General features: G+C 44.6%; 1 protein-coding gene across 1 annotated transcript; it reads left to right on the forward strand.

Annotated features, from left to right (window-relative positions):
• The first annotated feature begins 3,920 nt into the window (after positions 1-3,920).
• Positions 3,921-17,429, forward strand: MMADHC (metabolism of cobalamin associated D). The gene is made up of 6 exons (XM_054381079.1): positions 3,921-3,996; positions 7,048-7,265; positions 9,274-9,379; positions 10,476-10,606; positions 13,895-13,981; positions 16,872-17,429. The coding sequence occupies exons 2-6, from the start codon at positions 7,077-7,079 to the stop codon at positions 17,064-17,066; spliced, it is 708 nt and encodes a 235-aa protein (XP_054237054.1). The 5' UTR covers positions 3,921-3,996; positions 7,048-7,076; the 3' UTR covers positions 17,067-17,429.
• Positions 17,430-18,841: the final 1,412 nt, after the last annotated feature.

Genomic DNA, 18,841 nt, shown 5'->3' on the forward strand with positions numbered 1-18,841 from the left:
CCTTTTTTTTTATAATTTACTTTTTTTGCTGTTGAAGTTCAGAGATTAGACATTAATAATTCATTTAAAAGCAACTGAGAGTTAAGTGTGCTAACATTGAATGAATAAAACAGTTGAGCAGCCACAGTGAGCAAACGTTGGCATGAAATAAGAGGAAAACCCAACCTGTGACTTTAGAGTTGTCTAATACACTGTATTGATTAGAACAGGATATAAGAATTCTCCCTTGATCCTAATAAAATAAAGCAGAAGTTCCATTAAATGCAATAGGGCTGAATGTTATTGCTGTGAGCAACAAAACCAATTTTTTTTTGCTTTGATTTGGAGTTATGTATTGAAACCTTTAGAACTCGTTTATGCTAATATCCCAGCAGGAAAGAAAGGGGGGGAAGGGAAGGGGGGGGAAATAGTAAAATTGCCCAGAAATATCTGGTTTATAACTAAAGTAAATTAAAGGCCATGTGCACATCCACTGAGGGAGCTGAAGGCTTGATCTTTTATTTTGCCAAGAGATTAAAGTTCTCTTTCCTCAACCACCGTCGCTGCTTTGAACAGACTGCAAAGAAACAGCAAAAAAAAAAAAAAAAGGAATAAAAAAGAAATAAAGCAGCTTAATCTGAGTATTCCAACGTGGCTCATGTGCATTTCCCCTCTGCTGCAGAAGCAAAGAGCGATACAGCTCTTTTATAAGAGCTTTAAAGAAGATTTGGGGTTGGGTACCTCTCCCCTGATAGTTTTTTAATTCAGCATTTAAATAGTTGCATTAGTATGCACAGCACTTTCCACCTATGCAAGCAAGGGAGGGAGTTTGCCTCAAAGAACTCCTCATCTAAATTAAATCACAATATTGAGAAAAGGAGGGGAGGGGGGAAAAAAAAAAAGGGAAGGGGAAAAAAAAGCAACCTGAAAACAATACTGAGTCTTAAGCTAGCTACAAAGCTTTCTCCCTGCCCCTTTCCAGCACTGCCAAAGATTTATGAGAAGGCAAGAAGCAGAGGGTGAGAGCCTGTGCTAGGCAAACAAAAAAAGGCTGAACTTGAAGACAATGATAATGAGGTTGTTCAGCTAGTGGAAGGCTGGCTTGGACTAAGAATCAGGATTTTGGTAAAGACAGCTCTGTTAGAAAAGCTGGGGAAGGTGCAGCACAGGGAGGAGTTAGGGATTTGGAGGATATGGTATGACAGCTAAAGAGGCTGATGCAGACAAAGGAAAATAAAACAAACACAAAGGGACTGTTTACACAGAATGTTAGGGGATGGGAGGGACCTCCAAAGATCATCCAATCCAATCCCCCTGCCAGAGCAGGATCACCTAGAGCAGGTCACACAGGAATGCATCCAGGTGGGTTTTGGATATCTCCAGGGCTTGTAGTGATACGACAAGAGGGAATGGATCTGAGCTGCAAGAGGGGAGATTTAAACTGGAGATTAGGAAGAAAGTCTTTCCAGTGAGGATGGTGAGACACTGGAGCAGGTTGCCCAGGGAGGTTGTGCATGTCCCCTCCCTGGAGGTGTTTAAGACCAGGTTGGATGAAGACTTCAGCAACCTGGTCTAGTGGCAAGGGGGTTGGAACTGGATGATCTTGAAGGTCCCTTCCAACCCAAACCATTCTACAGAATCTACAAATCTATAAAAAAGGAGCCAAGATGATCCTTTCTACCAACACACTTCAGGACAGAGCAGGAGACACATATCACGTTCCAGGTGACATGAAAACCAAGAGGACAGCAGTTTGAACCCAGGTTATGTACTGGAAAGGCAGTAGAATTCTAAAAAAGAAGAGGGAGCACGTGCAGGGACTCCACACATGCACAGGGACATGGATTTGGAATCAGCCTTCCTGATTTAGTGCATCTGTTCAATTTACATCCTGTGGGCAGTGACCCACCCAGCAGAACCCAGAGTCAGCAGGGCTCCACACCAAACATCAGATACCTTCTATTGGGGCAACAAAAGCTTGCCCACAAACACAGCTTGGAGAACCTTCAGTCACAGATGAGGGGAGGGGAGTAACATCATGGGGTGAGGGGAGTAACACCACGGGGTGAGGGGAGTAACACCATGGGGTGTGGGGAGTAACACCATGAGATGAGTGAAGCAACACCATGAGTAGAGTGAAGTAACACCATGGGGTGAATGGAGCAAAACCATGAGGAGAGTGGAGTAACACCATGAGGTGAGTACAGTAACAATATGAGGTGAATCGAGTAACACCGTGAATGGAGTAACACCATGAGTGGAGTAACACCATGGGGTGAGTGCAGTAACCCCATGAGGAGAGTCGAGTAGCACCATGGAGTGAGTGGAGTAACACCATGAGGAGAATAACACCATGGGGTGAGTGGAGTAGCACCATGAGGAGAGTGGAGTAACACTATGGAGTGAGTGGAGTAACACCATGGGGTGAGTGGAGTAAGACCACAGGGTGAGTGGAGTAACACCATGGAGTGAGTGGAGTAACACCATGAGGAGAATAACACCATGGGGTGAGTGGAGTAGCACCATGAGGAGAGTGGAGTAACACTATGGAGTGAGTGGAGTAACACCATGGAGTGAGTGGAGTAACACCATGAGGAGAGTAACACCATGGGGTGAGTGGAGTAGCACCATGGGGTGGGTGGAGTAAGACCATGATGAGAGTGGAGTACAACCATGGGGTGAGTGGAGTAAGACCATGACTCTAGAGCACTGGAGAATCCTTCTTCAGGAGGCTTCCAGCCGCTCCTGCCCCGAGCTGCTCCATCGCCACACAAAGCAGAGGGGTCTCAGTGCACACATCCACACTGGCACGAAGAGCTGCTGCAGCTAATGAACTTTCCGTAGTGGTAAACGTAGAAACGAACCTTTTAGAGCTCAGCCCATAGAATCACCTCAGACTGGCTCACAATGGAAAAGTTTAATTTAAATCCATCTGCCTTTTGGGGCCTAATTGGGATCACCCCAGCTGCCAGTTAGTTCCAAGGAGAAAAGGTGGCGAAATGAAGCTTTTCCACAAAGGAAAATAAAAGAAACACAAAACAAACACACACACACACACCCCCAACCAACCAAAAAACAAGAAGAAAAAGCCTTCGGTTCGTTGAAGAGTTTTATTCTTACATCGTAGAACAACTATTTAAGAAAACCTTGAAGGGCCAAGCAGTTTTGTTGGCAGAAGTGGCACTCGAGCTCCCCGTCCTCATCGCCTTCCAGCCTTTCGCTGGCCGAGAAGCTCTCCCTCCATTTTCTTCAATAACAACACCCTTTCTTTTTATTAATTTTCGACTTTATTGTATTCACCGGCCCCAGAAAGCCTCAGCCGAGGGACAGGGGAGAGGATTATGGTGTAACCGCAGCCCGGTTCTCGTTCCGTGACTGACTCCTGGTGCACTCCGCGAGTACTGCATCAGGCGAGCCGCTGCTGAGACCACGGCTCTGAGGAGCCCCCGCAGGGGCCCTTCGGCGTGCTGAGGGGAAGAGAGAGCCCAGCTCCGGCTGCAGCGACCTCGACACTCTCCCTAAGGACCTCCCCACCGCCCCACACGGCCCCGGCTGCTCCTCTCCGGGCCTTCCACCGCCCCGTCTTCAGCCCCAAGCAACTGATCACAGAACGACTCGCCCCGCCTGTCTCTGTCTGCACACTCAATGGGCTTAATCGAGGTGTCGGTGGATCGACTCGTTCGGCTTGGGGGCGGGCGCGGGTGCGCCGGCAGGGGGCCGGCGGCCGGCGCCATTTTGCAGGAAGAGGTGAGCGGTGCGAAGGGTTTGTTGCTGCCGCTGTTCCCCCTTCCATCCCGTCGCCTGGAGCTGGCAGCTTCGGGCCTGTAACGAGCGGGCAGTGCCGCGCTGCCTTTGTGGGACCGTTGTTGGGAAAGCCAGAGGGTGATCGGCCCCGCCGGTCGGGGTGAGGGGCGGGAAGTGAGGCTGGGCAGTGCCTCGGAGACCAGTGCGTTCCCTTCTCTTCCAGGACAGCCAGGCCTTTAGGCGAGAGAGAGTCCAGCGTCTGCAATGGCCAGTGTGAGTAACGCAGGTCCCGTCTGCCGAATGTTGTGGGCAGCTTTCCCTCCGGCTTGCAGGACGGGGGTGGGTGTAGAGCCGGTTCTTGCCTCGTCCCGATAGGCAGACCGGCGCCGTCGGAGCAGAGCAAAACACTTCGGCGGTTTGTTTCCCCTTTGAAAACTATCTTTAAATCATTGCGCTTATGAGGGAGACGTTGATAAACATCTGAGTTCTACCAAGCTGCATTTTTATTAGTAGGCAGTGATACTGTCATCGCTCCATCTAAACCAATTTCTGTGGATTATCGTGGGAACGATCGAATTGAGGCTTACCTAGGCTGTGTTTTGGGTTGGCTTTTAAGGTCATGCGTTTAGATTAAACACGCAGTTTCACCAGCTTGCTTTCCAACTAAGCAGTCAAAAACACCTTTTATTGATTTTTAATGTTGTCCTGGAGATAGGAATAACTTACTGAGTTCAGAATTCTTCCAGTTGTGTAATGCTCAGTATATAAATATTTGCATGTCAGCACAGCCAACACATCTGTAATTAACACAAACATCTCCATCTTAACTGATGCTAATTATAAGAAAGAAAAATCCAACCAAGCAATTTTTCTTGTAATCATGTCGGGTGTAATTGTTTACTTGTTTTATCTGCAATATGATCATTATTCAAATATGAATTTCGAGGGGGAAAAGCATTTCGGGGGGACTCAGCAGACTTTTTGTTGTTACAGGGACCTTTTAAAACTGGAAGTGGTGTAGAATTAGGCAGCTTAAGGGTTCAACTGTAAATACTTGATTTAAGTCAAAAAAAGTCAAGCATCTCAGTATGCATCTGATGCTTGTAGAGACTTTGTGTGTAAGGAGCTGATGCTTACTGATGTAGATCCTGATCTTTTGAACAGAGCATTATTTAAAACATGTAAATAATGCCCCATCCTCGTTTAGTTTTTGAAGCAACCCTGCTGTACATCTTTAGTGTATACATGGATAAACCTTTATAGACTCAAGAAAACAGCACTTAGGGAATTTTTTTTTTTTTTTTAATGTCAGTTTCTCAAAAGATCTTTCCCTCACCTGGAAAATACAGTTTTAGGACCTGCAGACTTAATAGTGCGTGCTTTTGTGCAGCTGTAGTCAAAGTTATTAGTAGTTTTGTGCTAGAGTGAAGCCTTTTTTCAATTATTTCTTGTTAAATTACCCTTCACACTATGTTTTGAGTGTGTGATTCGTTATTTTTCAGTGCAAATGCACCCTGACAATTGTCAATCCATTTAAAAAGTATAAGAACTAGATCAACAGTTTCCACTTCACTCATATGACTTGGACATTTCTTTAAAAAAACAGAACAAAACACAAACCCAACAAGAAAACTTCAGTAACAGGTCCTCATATTCCTACTTTGGATGCTGCCATTGAGCAGAGTCTCAAATCCTTGTGGCAGGGAGCCACTGTTTCTTTGGAACCCTGTTGCTGAGCATATTGGCATGCTTGGGCAGATAGCATTGCATCATTTTTCTGTTTGCTGTGTGGCTGAATCAGTTTCTGTTAGAATCATCTTCAGCAGTTGGAAGTTACGTTGACAGCAAACTCCGTAGTATGAAGCAGATTTTTCTGGTGTATGCCAAAACCACAGAATTCATGAAGGTTTCATGGTTTATTGGTGTTTTTTGGCTACCATACTGATGATCTGCTTGCAGTTACATTTGTTTGTAAATATGGGAGTGGACTGAGCTTGCAAATCTAAAGAACACTGGGCTGTGCTCACTGGTGGAGTTTTGCACATGTTTAATGCTTAAAGATTTGTAGAAAGAAGCTGAAGTGATCCCACCTAGTTGTATTGATACACATATTGTAGAATCATTCAATGGTTTGGGTTGAAAGAACCTTTAAAGCTCATCTAGTCCAACCTTCCTGCAGTCAGCAGGGATATCTGCAACTAGAGCAGGTTGCTCAGAGCCACAACCTGACCTGCAGTGGTACCAGGGATGAGGCTTCTACCACAAATCTGGGCCTGGGTCTCACCACCTTCAGTGTCAAAAAATCCTTCCTTCTCTCTAGGCTGAATCTCCCTCTTTTAGTTCAAACCATCACCCCTTGTCCTGTCACAACAGGCCCAGCTCAGAAGTCTGTCCCCAGCTTTCTGATCAGCCCTTTAAGTACTGAAAGAAGGTCTCCCTGCAGGTTTGTCCAGGCTGAACAAGCCCAATTCTCTCAGCCTGGCCTCACAGCAGAAGGAGAATTACATGAAGCAAACATCTTGCATGTCAGCATTTACTTAGTAAACAACATTTTTGGGGATTTCTGATAATCATTTCTGTGATTGAATTGTGCCAGGCATGGAACTAACAATGGAAACAGTCCTCATCCATAACTTAGTTTAGGTTGTGGAGTTTCAGTGGTACTATTTAATCTTTTCAGGTTGGGGTTTGTTTTTTTTTTTCCCCTCACCAGGAGACCTTTCAGTAAGTGTTTTTGTGGCTTTATTTACAATCTTCCTGGTAAAATAGAAAAATAATAATGAAATCCTTTTAAATTGGGGCTTTACACAAACACCATTGATCATAATTGAAAATGTCAATTAATTAAGATTGAAAATTTCTCTTGTAATCCACAAAGCTGCACTTCAACTAGTATTTTTTGCTGTGTAATACTTACTGTGTTTTTCTCTTCTCAGGTGCTCTGTAACAGAGCAAGATTGGTCACCTACCTGCCAGGGTTTTATTCCTTAGTCAAAAGAGTTGTAAATCCCAAGGCTTTTTCTACAGCAGGTTCCTCTGGCTCAGATGAGCCTCATGTTGCTGCTACACCTCCTGATTTATGTAAGAAAAAGCAAATTCATTTTCTTTGAGTTCGTGTGCTATCCCAACTTTGCACCCCATTTAAATGTGGGAGTTCTGAAATGTGCTTTTTATGTCAGGGCCCTGACTTGTGCACTGTGGTTGATTGTGATCAAATTCAGATACTTGGCATGGGAGAGGGGTTTGGTTTGGTTTCTTCTTTTTTTTTACTTATTCCTTTCTTCTTTAGATGTGATGACTAAAGCAAGGCCTTGACTTTTACAGGTCCAAGAACTGTCTGGCCAGATGAAGTAATGGGTCCATTTGGTCCTCAGGACCAGAGATTCCAGTTGCCTGGAAATATTGGCTTTGACTGTCACCTAAATGGCACTGCCTCTCAGAAGAAAAACCAAGTTTCAACAAGTCTGCCTGATGTATTAGCAGAGCCTTCTGCAAGTGAAAGGCATGAATTTGTCATGGCACAATACATGAATGAATTTCAGGTAAGAACAGGTTTTGTTGTTTGTGAAACTGGTATTTCTTGTCTGAAGTGAAACATAACTAAACTTTATTCCTCGTTAAAGCAAACAAAAAAAAAAAGATATTCTTGTTCTTCTGGGTGGTTTTGAAAGGTGAATTTCCACTGGGGTGAGCAAGAGATTACACAGAGCCTTAGCTGAAGTGCTTTCATATAGGAGAAAGAAATGTTTTAGGCAGTGGAGGGGGGTTATTGACTTAGCCAAACAGCATTTTAGTAGTGACCTAATTATGTGGGAAAAGAAAACTTGAGTTTCAAAACTTGTTGTTTACCAAGTCTCACCACCTTGTACCAAATGGGATTGGTAGTTTGTTCAGTGTTTGATTTAATGGATCTGGATTTACATAGTTTGGGCAGTGTTTATATCTTGATCTTGGAGTGATAGGATATGGAGCAATGGCTTTGAGCTGGAAGAAGCTGGATTTGAATTAGACATGAGGAGGAAATTATTTCCCACGAGGGTGATGAGACACTGGAACAAGTTGCCCAGTGAGGTTGTGGATGCCTCCTTCCTGGAGGTGTTCAAGGCCAGGCTCTGGTGTCCCTGCCTATGGCTGGGGAGTTGGAACTAGATGATCTTGAAGGTCCCTTCCAACCCAATCCATTCTATGAATCTGCCTTTTTAGTTCTCACAATCACTGAGTCTACACAGGAGAACCAGATCATGGTGCCTGAACCTCAGGTCTGACAGTAAGACTGTATTTTCATAGAATCATAGAACCATTGAGGGTGGAAAAGACCTTCAAGATCATTGAGTTTTGAAGGTCTTTTCCAACCAGAAGGGTTCTGTGTTTTTGGCCAAGGCAGAGCTTGCAGCAGGTTGATGCGTTATTGACAATGAGCAGCTCAGTAATTGCTAGCCTGATCACAGCAGGCCGACTGTGGAATGCCACTAGCTGCTGCCTCAACTTTCCAGGCTCTCCCCAGTCTGTTAAATGCTCAGATGTTGGGAGTCAGCTTGCAAATTGTGAATGTCAGAAAACATAAGCTGGTGGTGAGCTCCCCAGGTTGTGTTTCCAGGTAGTGTGGGTCACACTGGCTGTTGAAAGCCCGACAGAAAATTCCAGTCTTTTGTTTGTTTAGTGCAGATCAGGTGTCTGCCACTGACTGCATGGCTGCTTGCTAGCAAGATCACTTGTGTCATCAAACACCCAGTGCAGCTGCTGTCCCAAATGGAAGGGAGAAACTGGAAACAGCAGAGGCAGTCTGCCCAGGTGACCAAAAAGGCAAACAGCATCCTGGCTTCTATCAGGAATAGTGTGGCCAGCAAGACCAGGGCAGGAATCTTCCCCCAGTACTGGTGAGGCCACACCTTGAGTACTGGGTTCAGTTTTGGGCCCCTCACTCCAAGAAGGACATTGAAGTGCTAGAGTGTGTCTAGAGAAGGGCAGCAAAGCTGAGGAAGGGTTTGTAGAACAGGTCTGGTGAGGAGCAGCTGAGGGAACTGGGGCTGTTTAGTCTGGAGAAAAGTAGGCTGAGGGGAGACCTCATTTTTGACATCTCCCTGAAAGGAGGTTGGAGTCCAGGTGGAGGGAAAGGCTGAGAGCTGTGGGGCTGTTTAGCTTGGAGAAGAGCAGCCCAAGAGGGGATCTGATCAATGCTCAGCGAGAGGATGTGGCCAGACTCTTCTCAGTGGTGCCCAGTGATGGGATGAAGGGACAGCAGGCACAAACTGGAACTCAGGAGATTCTATCTCAGGAGAAACTTTTTTGGTGTGAGGGTGCTGGAGCCCTGGAGCAGGCTGCCCAGAGAGGTTGTGGAGTCTCCTTCTCTGGAGAACTTCCAACCCTGGCCATTGTGATGCTGGGCAAGCTGCTGTGGGTGCCCTGCTTTAGCAGGAGGTTGGACTGGATGATCCTCAGAAATCTTTTCCAATCCTCACCATGCTGAGATCCTGGGATTCTGTGGTGCCCACAGTCATCATTCCTGTTATGTTAACTAATGCCAGAGTTTCCATTCTCCTGTTTTCTCAGGGTGCTGATGCTCCCCAGAAACAGCAAATCAATAATGCCGAAAGCTACTTCGAAAACGCAAAAGTAGAGTGCGCAGTGCAAGCTTGTCCTGAACTGTTACAAAAAGGTACATGTTCATTTCTATTGACAGCTGAGAACTGTATCTGTTGCATATGGAAAGCTTGGGAAGGGACTTTTACAAGGGCTTGTAGTGATAGGATGAGAGGGAATGGATTGAAGCTGGACGAGGGTAGATTTAGACTGGAGATTAGAAAAAATTCTTTACAGTGAGGGTGGGCAGACACTGAAACATGTTGCCCAGAGGGGCTGTGGATGTCCCCTCCCTAGAGGTGTTCAAGGCCAGGTTGGATGAGGCCTTGAGCAACCTGGGCTGGTGGAAGGGTTCCCTGCCTGTGGCTGGGGGATTGGAACCGGACAACGTTTAAAGTCCTTTCCAACCCAAACCATTCTGTGTACCTTACAGAATGTGTAGCAGAAGAGGGTAATGTAGAGTTAATATTTTACAAAATGCATACTCTAAAATGAAAACTGAAACTTCAACACCCTTTGCATTCAAGATCAGCTCGGACAGGCAGTAACTTTCATCTGCAGGTAAGTTCTGGGGCTAATGTACTCCATAAAAAAACATTTTTTGACAAATCTTTCAGCACTGCTAAATAGCAAATTGAAATTAAGAAACTTCTGGAAGTACTGTGTATGTTTTAAGTAGTTCAAGCATTAAAGATTGAAGTTAAACTGGAGTGAAACCTTCTAATTTTTAATGGCTTACTGAAAGAGAAGAGACTAAAATCTGTCTGAAACCTCAGTCTAGGTGCTGAAGAGAGCAGACTTTTCAAATGGACCTAACCACTTTTAACTCTGAAAAGTGCCTTTTTTTTCCTCCCCCATACTGAAAACAGGACTTTAGTGCTTCACATGCATTCAAGTTTGTAGTCCAATAGATTACTTAGAGAGAAAATGATGATGGTTTTGGAGCAAACTCCACTCTTGAGTTGTTTTTAACAGCACCTTGGCTACATTAATTTCCACACAAGCCAGGTCAGCATTTCAAACCAGAGTGTCATCTGCTGGATCTGACGTGAGAAACACACACACATCTTGGATTTAAATGAAAGGAAGGTTCTAAAGTAGGGTCTCAAGGTGAAAAACCATAAGTTGAGTGTCAGGACAAGCCGTCACATGCTCATTTTTCTTTCCTGTAGACTTCCAGTCGATGTTTCCAGAGGTGAATGCCAACCGTTTAACAGTATTAACTGTCACCCAGAAGACTAAAAATGATATGACTGTGTGGAGTCAGGAAGTGGAGGATGAGAGAGAAATGCTGTTAGAAAATGTAAGTAGCTAACAGCACCATCACCACCTTTTTGTTTCTAGGTGAAGCTTTTGCTAATTGTGCACATTTCCATCCATTTCTAGCTCTGTGTTAAGCTTTTAGAGCCTTCTGAAGCTGATCTTGTCTTCTCTTACTGGACATAAGTTTTTTCCAGCTTTTGGAGTGCTCTACATAAATGTTAAGTTCTTTCTAGTGGGATGAGTCAAAAGTGGGCTAAAATGTGGTTAAAAATGCTCCAGTAAGTTACTACAGAGACTTAATTGTTCTTTTTGTGGTTAAGATGAGAAAACAATTGCTGCCCTTTCATTCAGATTTAGTACAAAGGATTTTGTAGGATTTCACTGCTCTCTTGTGTTTCTGAGGAAACTGATTGCAGTATGGAGGTTGTTGGTGAGTGCATCTTGCTTGTAGTATTGGTTGCTCTGAGGGGTTTCTTCCCGTTCTGAAAATGGGTCAGGGCTGGGCTGGCCACCAGAGAAGTGCCAGAGGCTCTCCATGAAGCCCTCTGCCTTCCCAAAGGGGAGAGAAAGGGAAGAAGGGAGAGAGCCTGATGGGATGGGAAAACAAGTGAACCAGCTGGGATGGAAAGAAGAACAATGGCATGGAAGAGAGACAAAGAGACACAAACCAACATGGAACCCAACCCCTGATGGCAACGAGGGCACCATTGGCACCACTGATGCTGGGGGCAGGCACTGGGCAAGTCCCAGACTGGCCTCAGCAGCAGATGGGAGCTGAATTCTGGAACTGCATTCAGGAAGACAGGGATGGGGATGGAAGGTAGAAGGGATAGAGTCCTGCTGGGACACCAGCTATGGAAGAAGAGGCTTGGTCCTGGGCATCCCTCAGCTTGCTGCTGAAGATGCCATCCATGGGCTGCAATCCCTTGTTGGGCACTTGAGGCTCCCCTGTCCTGGCTGCTCCTCCCCACAGCTGCCACCTCTGCCTTGCTGCCCCCCAAGGTGTGGCACAAGCTGTGGCAGTGCCCTTGGTGTGCAGAGGAGCAAGGCTCAGGCAGAGCCTTTCTGCAGCCAGCCCTTGGCAGGACCTCTCCCTATCAGCTTCTCCCTGCTAGAAGCAGCCCCTGGCTGTGCCACCCTGCCCTGAACTTCAGCAAGAGCCTCACTGAGCAGAGATGGAGCTGGGAAGTCCCAGCCCTGAGCAGAACTGATTCTGCTCTAGCTCAAACCAGAGCAGTCTGATTAATGCTTTTAGCCTGTGAATGATATTTATTGTATCTTGGAACTTTTATCTTCTTGCTCTGTTGCCACTAGAGGTCTCTGGAAATCACTTTATTTCACCCTCTTACTTCATTTTGGTGTGCACTCCAGCAGGTGTCAGTGTCCTCCACTACATCACTTCTGTAAACAATTTGTTAGAATTTTTCCTAAAACTGTTTAAAATCAGCCTGTGATCTTTTCATCTGTATAGTGAGTGTCATCTCTGTGTTTGAAAACAGTCTGGTGGTGGCCTTTTCAACCTGGAAATGACAAATGTGGCCTATGTCAGACAGACAAAACAGGAAGAAGCAGTCTGATGGATCAGCATAAGGATCACACACAAATTAAAATTCCCTTCGTTTTCGTGTGTTCTTCTCTTTGAATTATTTCTGGTCTGTTGGTCTTTGGCATTGTAATCTGGTCTAATTATATGTTAATTGGCATCTTTCTTCCTTGTGCACCTCCCTGTCAAGTCTAATATAGTCATTGTAGGGGTGTTAGGATGTTGGATGTAACCTCCTGGCCTAAAGGTTACTAACAGCAAATTCACAAGCAAATGGTCTGTTTGTTTTGCTTCAGAAATGGTTAGAAGCAACCTTTAAAAATGACTAATTTAATGTGAGAGGCTTGTACTGAAGTAATGAGGGTTGTGTACAGCCCAATCTCAGTTCACAGTGGTGCATCTCAAGTGTTTATTAAAACCCCCTCCCCTAGGGGGTTGTTCCAACAGTGGATCAAAGATGGACTGTGTCAGAAATGTGATGCCTCAAATGTTGTCTTCAGGTGGCTTTTATTTCTGACTCCATTTACACTTGAACTGGAGTTAACCATCAGAGCCATCAAAATACAGAGCAGGTTACTGTAAAGGATGATGGTAGAGAGCAGAATACTGTGAAAGATTCCTTGGTTTGGACTATTAGTGGCCTGAAGCTGAGCATCTCTAATGATATTTCTATCAATTTGAAACCTTGAGCTGCTGAGGGCATTAATTCTAGAGTACAATCCATTTTTTTGTGCCTTCATTATTCTGAAGGTGGAAATAATTTCTTTTATGTGACATAAGGGAATTTCTTTCAGGTTTCAAGGAAGCAATGTGAATTCTATTTGCCCTTTTCTCTGGCTCAGTGGATTCAGCTGCTCAGATTTTTTCCACTTGGGACATGTTTAGAGTCCATGGATGGTTTTAAAACCATCACACATCTCAACTTCACTGGGATTTTTCCTCACTTGCATTTGCAGCTTTCTTCAGCAGTTTTCTATGGGCTTCTGCTGACCCTCACAACATGGGCTGAAAACTGTTGCTGTGAGTGATTAAAAGCACATTACCTGAGGTCTCCTGTTGGTGCTGATTTATCTGTGGAAAAAACATGCTGTGGAATCTGTAGGTTGTGTAACATTTTGTGCCCTGTGTTGTGAAGTCAGGGGAGAGGAGCACAGATGGTTGGATCTTGTTCTGTATCTGACAGGTAACAGCAGCTCAACCCCAAAGATGAAAGAAAAAACCAAGCCCTTAATTTCTCCTTAATTTAGCTGATGTGAAAAGTTGGCTTAAAGAAAGAAAAAGAAGTAGAGTCTTTTAAAGTGTCCCTTCAGAGGAGGAAGAGTTTTGGTGATGTGGAAATTAGTGGCATGTTGCTAAATTGAAAATGCTCTTTTCAGGAGCAGCAGCTGCTGTCTTCCAGTGTAACTGACACATCACCTACAACTTTGGTTGTGGGAGAGCTTGAAATCATCCTTCATCCTGACCACAAACTCATTGCAAGAGAACTGCTGTCAAAGTGAAGTGTTCATGGAGCTGTTCAGACTGGGAATCTCTTCCTGAGTGGCACAAGGAACACTCTTAAACCTCACATGATTGAAATAGCCCTAATGTGTGCCACTAATTCTGATCCTTTTCATGTTATTAATATTTTTATTAGAGGCAGGCTGAATTTTTCCTTTATTAGTAGAGGCCAAAGGAAGTCTGTGCTTCTTCCTTGTCAGAATGTGCTGTCTGTGCTCTGGTGTGTTTCTATCTGTAACAAAAATCTCACTCCATATCCTTCCCTCCCTTTTTTTTCTCTTCAAGTTCATTAATGGTGCCAAGGAGATTTGCTATGCACTTTGTGCTGAAGGCTACTGGGCTGACTTCATTGATCCATCCTCAGGACAGGCAGTAAGTTATGTGATGGGATGTGTGGAATATGCAGTGAACACTGCTGTGTCCTAACCAGCAGTGCTGTTTGCAGATGACACCAAGCTGGATCCATCCGGAGGGACTTGGACAGGCTTCAGAGGTGGGCCAAAGCCAACCCCATGAAGTTCAACAGGGCCACATGCATGGTCCTACACCTGGGTCAGGGCAGTCTCAAGCATAAAGAAAAGCTGGAGGAGAAGGGCTTGGGGGGTGTCAGTTAATGACAAACTCACCATGAGCCAGCAATGGTCAGGCAGCTGTGTGCTGGGCTGCATCCAAAGCAGGAAGAGCAGCAGGACAGGGAGGGGATTATGGCCCTCTGCTGAGACCTCACCTGGAGCACTGCATCCAGTTCTGGTACCCCCAGCACAAGGACATGGAACTGCTGGAGAGGGTCCAGAGGAGGCCCAGAAGATCATCAGAGGGCTGGAGAACCTCCTCTGTGGGGACAGGCTGAGAGAGTTGGGGCTGGAGAGTTGGGGAGGGACTTTTTAGGATCTCAGGTAGTGACAGGACTGGGGGAAATGGAATAAAGCTGGAAGTGGGGAGATTCAGACTGGATGTGAGGAAGAAGTTCTTCCCCATGAGAATGGTGAGACCCTGGAATGGCTTGTCCAGGGAGGTGGTTGAGGCCCCATCCCTGGAGATGTTTAAGGCCAGGCTGGATGAGGCTCTGGCCAGCCTGATCTAGTGTGAGGTGCCCATGGCAGGGGGGTTGGAACTGGATGATCCTTGTGGTTCCTTCCAACCCTGACTGATTCTATGATTCTATGTTCAGTGGCTCTGGGGTGACCTTAGAGCAGCCTTCCAGTACCTGAAGGGGGCTGCAAGAAAGCTGGGAAGGTTCTTTTTTGTAGTGACAGGATGAGAGAGAATGGATTTAAGCTTGAGAAGGGCAGATTTAGACTGGAGATTAGGAAAAAATCTTCACAGTGAGGGTGGTGAAACACTGGAACAGGTTACACAGGGAGGATGTGGCTGCCCCCTTCCTGGAGGTGTTCAAGGCCAGGTTGCGTGAGGCCTTGAGCAACCTGGGCTAGTGGAAGGTATCCCTGCCAATGCCAAGGAGGTTGAACTAGATGATCTTTAAGACCCCTTCCAACCCAACCCATTCTATGAAATCTTATATGGGTTAAATCCAGCTTTTTCATGTGTTCCAAAAGCTGTAATTCCTAGGATGGTGACCCTGAGCCAGTCTCCATACTGTGTCAGTTCTCAGTGCAGCTGGCACTTTGAAGAACATGATTGAGCAATGAAGTTGAATTTTAGTTGATAGTAGAAGTCTTATGCCCAGAAGCTCTTGGTCACTGCACAATAGGCTGATTATACACCCCTGAGGTAACTTGGAAGTCCTGACACCATGGTAGAGGGTTTTAAGCACTCTCTTTGCACTAATTAATGATATCTTTGTTACACAGAAAAAAATGAAGAGCTTGTTCCTATCCAACAGCTTTTGGCATTCATTATTGGATTGCTGCAGCTCCCTGGAGGAGCTGACAGGTTTCTTAACAAGACATCTGTGAAACAGAGAGAGTCTTAAAATTTAGCAGAGGGAATTGAGAAAGCTTCTGTCAAAGCATGAGCAGATTTTTGACAGAGAAATAGCTGTTAAAAGCATGTTTGGACATAATCATGGTTTAGGTTGGACATGAGGAACAATTTCTTCCCCAAAAGGGTTGTGAAGGCCTGGACCAGGCTGCCCAGGGAAGTCCTCATCCCTAGAGGGGTTTAAAAGCTGTGTGGATGTGGTGCTGAGGGATGTGGTTTAGTGGTGGACTTGGCAGTGCTGAGTTAATGGTTGTACTTGATGATATTAAAGGTCTCTTCCAACTAAAACAACTTCATGATTCTGTAGCCAGAGCTGCTCTGCTTTGTTTCCTGTGTTGATTTCATAATTAAAACTGCACATAACATTTCCTCCAAGTGTACCTGGTACCCCTGAGCTTAGGTTTTGTTTTAAAAGGGGGTAATTCATAGAATGACAGAAGTTGGAAGAGCCCTTAAAGGTCATCCAGTTCCAACCTCCTGCCATGAGCAGGGACATCTACAAGATCAGGTTGCTCAAAGCCTCATCTAGCCTGGTCTTAAAAACCTCCAGGGATGATGCCTCCACCACCTCCCTGGGCAACCTGTTCCAGTGTCTCACCACCCTCATGGAGAAGAACTTCGCAAAATCACAGAATCCAGGAACTGCAAGGGTTGGAAGAGATCTCAAGCATCATCCAGTTCCAACCTCCTTGCAATAGGCAGGGACACCTTCCACTAGATCAGGTTGCTCAGAGCCACATCCAGTCTGGCTTTAAAAACCTCCAGGGATGAGGCTTCCACCACGCCAGTGTCTCACCACCCACATGGGGAAGAATTTCTTCCTAACACCCAATCTGAATCTCCCCATTTCTAGTTTTTTTTCCATTCCCCCCAGTCCTATCACTACCTGACACCCTCAAAAGTCCCTCCTCAGCTTTCTTGTAGCCCCCTTCAGATACTGGAAGGCCACAAGAAGGTCACCTCAGAGCCTTTTCTTCTCCAAACTGAACAGCCCCAGTTCTCCCATAGGAGAGGAGCTCCAGCCCTCTGATCATCCTCATGGCCCTTCTCTGGACACATTCCAGCACCTCCAGATTTTTCTTGTACTAGGAGCTCCAGAACTGGACACAGTGCTCCAAGTGAGGTCTCACCAGAGTAGTGCCAAAGGGGAGAATCTCTTCCCTCCACCTGCTGGCCACACTTGGTGCAGCCCAGGATACGATTGGCTTTCTGGGCTGCAAGTGCACACTGACAACTCACATTGAGCTTCTCATCCATCAGCACCCCACAAGTCCTTTCTGATGTTGCTTGCCATGAAACTGTCTCTTTCCTTTCCCCTCAGTTTTTTGGCCCTTACACCAACAACACCCTGTTCGAGACAGACGAACGCTATCGCCACTTGGGCTTCTCCATCGACGACCTTGGCTGCTGCAAAGTGATCCGGCACAACATCTGGGGCACCCACGTGGTTGTAGGAAGCATTTTCACCAATGCTGACCCTGACAGCCCCATCATGAGAAAACTAAGTGGAAACTAGGAGCCAGCAGGGCTTGGCAAGTTCTTCTGACCTGGTGCTTTCTTCTGCTCGATGATTCTCTCCAAGCGTTGTCAGGAAATGCCGCCCGTTGAAGCAGATAATAAAGTAGCTGTTATTTATTTTAATCTCTCTGAGTATGTGTTCACCACATCTGACTTAGGCTATTAATTGATGACATTCAAACTGATGCTTTTGATGTGCCATATGAATTTTTGAGCTGGGAGCTTTCCCTCCCTCTTAAAGGAGTTGAAAGCTACGTGCACGTAGCTGCCTGTGTTCCTTTTTTTTTTTTTCTTAAAGGTACCTTGCAAGCCACACTTCTTAACCAGTTTGTCTTACAGTGTCTGACAAACCTCTGCCCCTAGGATTAAAAAAAAAAGCTTGATTTTTTTTTTTTTTTCATTCTCATCAGGATTTTTGATTTTCATTCTCATCAGGATTTTTGATTTTCATTCTCATCAGGATTTTTGATTTTTCACTCTCGTCAGGAGTTTTTATTTTCATTCTCATCAGGATTTTTGCATTTTCATTCTCATCAGAATTTTTTATTTTCATTCTCATCAGGATTTTTTATTTTCATTCTCATCAGGATTTTTTATTTTCATTCTCATCAGGATTTTTTATTTTCATTCTCATCAGGATTTTTTATTTTCATTCTCATCAGGATTTTTTATTTTCATTCTCATCAGGATTTTTTATTTTCATTCTCATCAGGATTTTTTATTTTCATTCTCATCAGGATTTTTTATTTTCATTCTCATCAGGATTTTTTATTTTCATTCTCATCAGGATTTTTTATTTTCATTCTCAGGATTTTTGCATCTCATTCTCGTCAGGATTTTTTATTTTCATTCTCATCAGGATTTTTGCAAGTTCATTCTCATCAGGATTTTTGGATTTCATTCCCATCAGGATTGTTGCATTTTCACTCTCAGCAGGATTGTTGCATTTTTCACTCTCAGCAGGTTTGTTTTTTTCCCCTGAGGTTTCAAGAGATTTTGCCACAAATTGGACTAAGTAAGTTGAAAATTGTGGAATTAGTAATAAAATTGTTCTCCCAGGATATAGAACTTAATAAAAACTGCAGAAATTAACACTGAATTCATTTGCTGCTCTAAAATGAGAATTGTGAGATGACCTCTGAGTGATCTCAAGTAATACTTCAGTGTTCACTTGTCTGCTACATCCACTCAGCCAAAAGTCTTCAAGTTACTCTAGAATCAGTCATCTCTTCATGTTCTTTTGTCTCCATGTTGCTTGGGATTTTATTTTCTCAGTGTTAGCTAAATATATTTAATTAGTTTATGTAAGTGCAATTTCAAGTTGCTTTTGTAACTTTCTTAGGTCATTAAATACATTGTAGATTGGGGGAAAAAAAAGATAATAGGGCAATGCTTGGATATCATCATTGTTTTTCTGTACTTGGATGCAATTTAGACTTGCCTCTGTGGAACTGAAATGCCTGAGCAAAGAGTAATTATTATCAATTATTGCAATTATGAAAGTATTTCAACAGGGAGGTTTCTGTAAACCAGTCAGGCTCTTCAGGTATCTCCAAAACAATCAGGTCAGCTGAAGTTACTGAAGGAAGAAGAGTGAAGAAAAAAATGGAAGGCACCTGAAATACCCAACCCAGCAGCTGCCTCACTGCAGAGAGTGAGTAATAAACCAGATTTTAATCTTATCACAGTCACTTATCAGGGCCATTTGGAAAATTCCCCACTGCAGCAGCTGTGCCAGCTCATGCACTGACTCCTTAAGTCTTGACTCCATCA

The sequence above is a fragment of the Indicator indicator genome, chromosome 5 (assembly GCF_027791375.1).
Source record: "Indicator indicator isolate 239-I01 chromosome 5, UM_Iind_1.1, whole genome shotgun sequence".
Taxonomy (NCBI): Eukaryota; Metazoa; Chordata; class Aves; order Piciformes; family Indicatoridae; genus Indicator; species Indicator indicator.

Coding starts and splice junctions, on each gene's coding strand:
- MMADHC (XM_054381079.1), top strand. CDS start 7,077: ATGGGTCCATTTGGTCCTCAGGACCAGAGATTCCAGTTGCCTGGAAAT. Junction 7,266..9,273: donor AATACATGAATGAATTTCAG/GTAAGAACAGGT, acceptor CTGTTTTCTCAG/GGTGCTGATGCTCCCCAGAA. Junction 9,380..10,475: donor TCCTGAACTGTTACAAAAAG/GTACATGTTCAT, acceptor TCTTTCCTGTAG/ACTTCCAGTCGATGTTTCCA.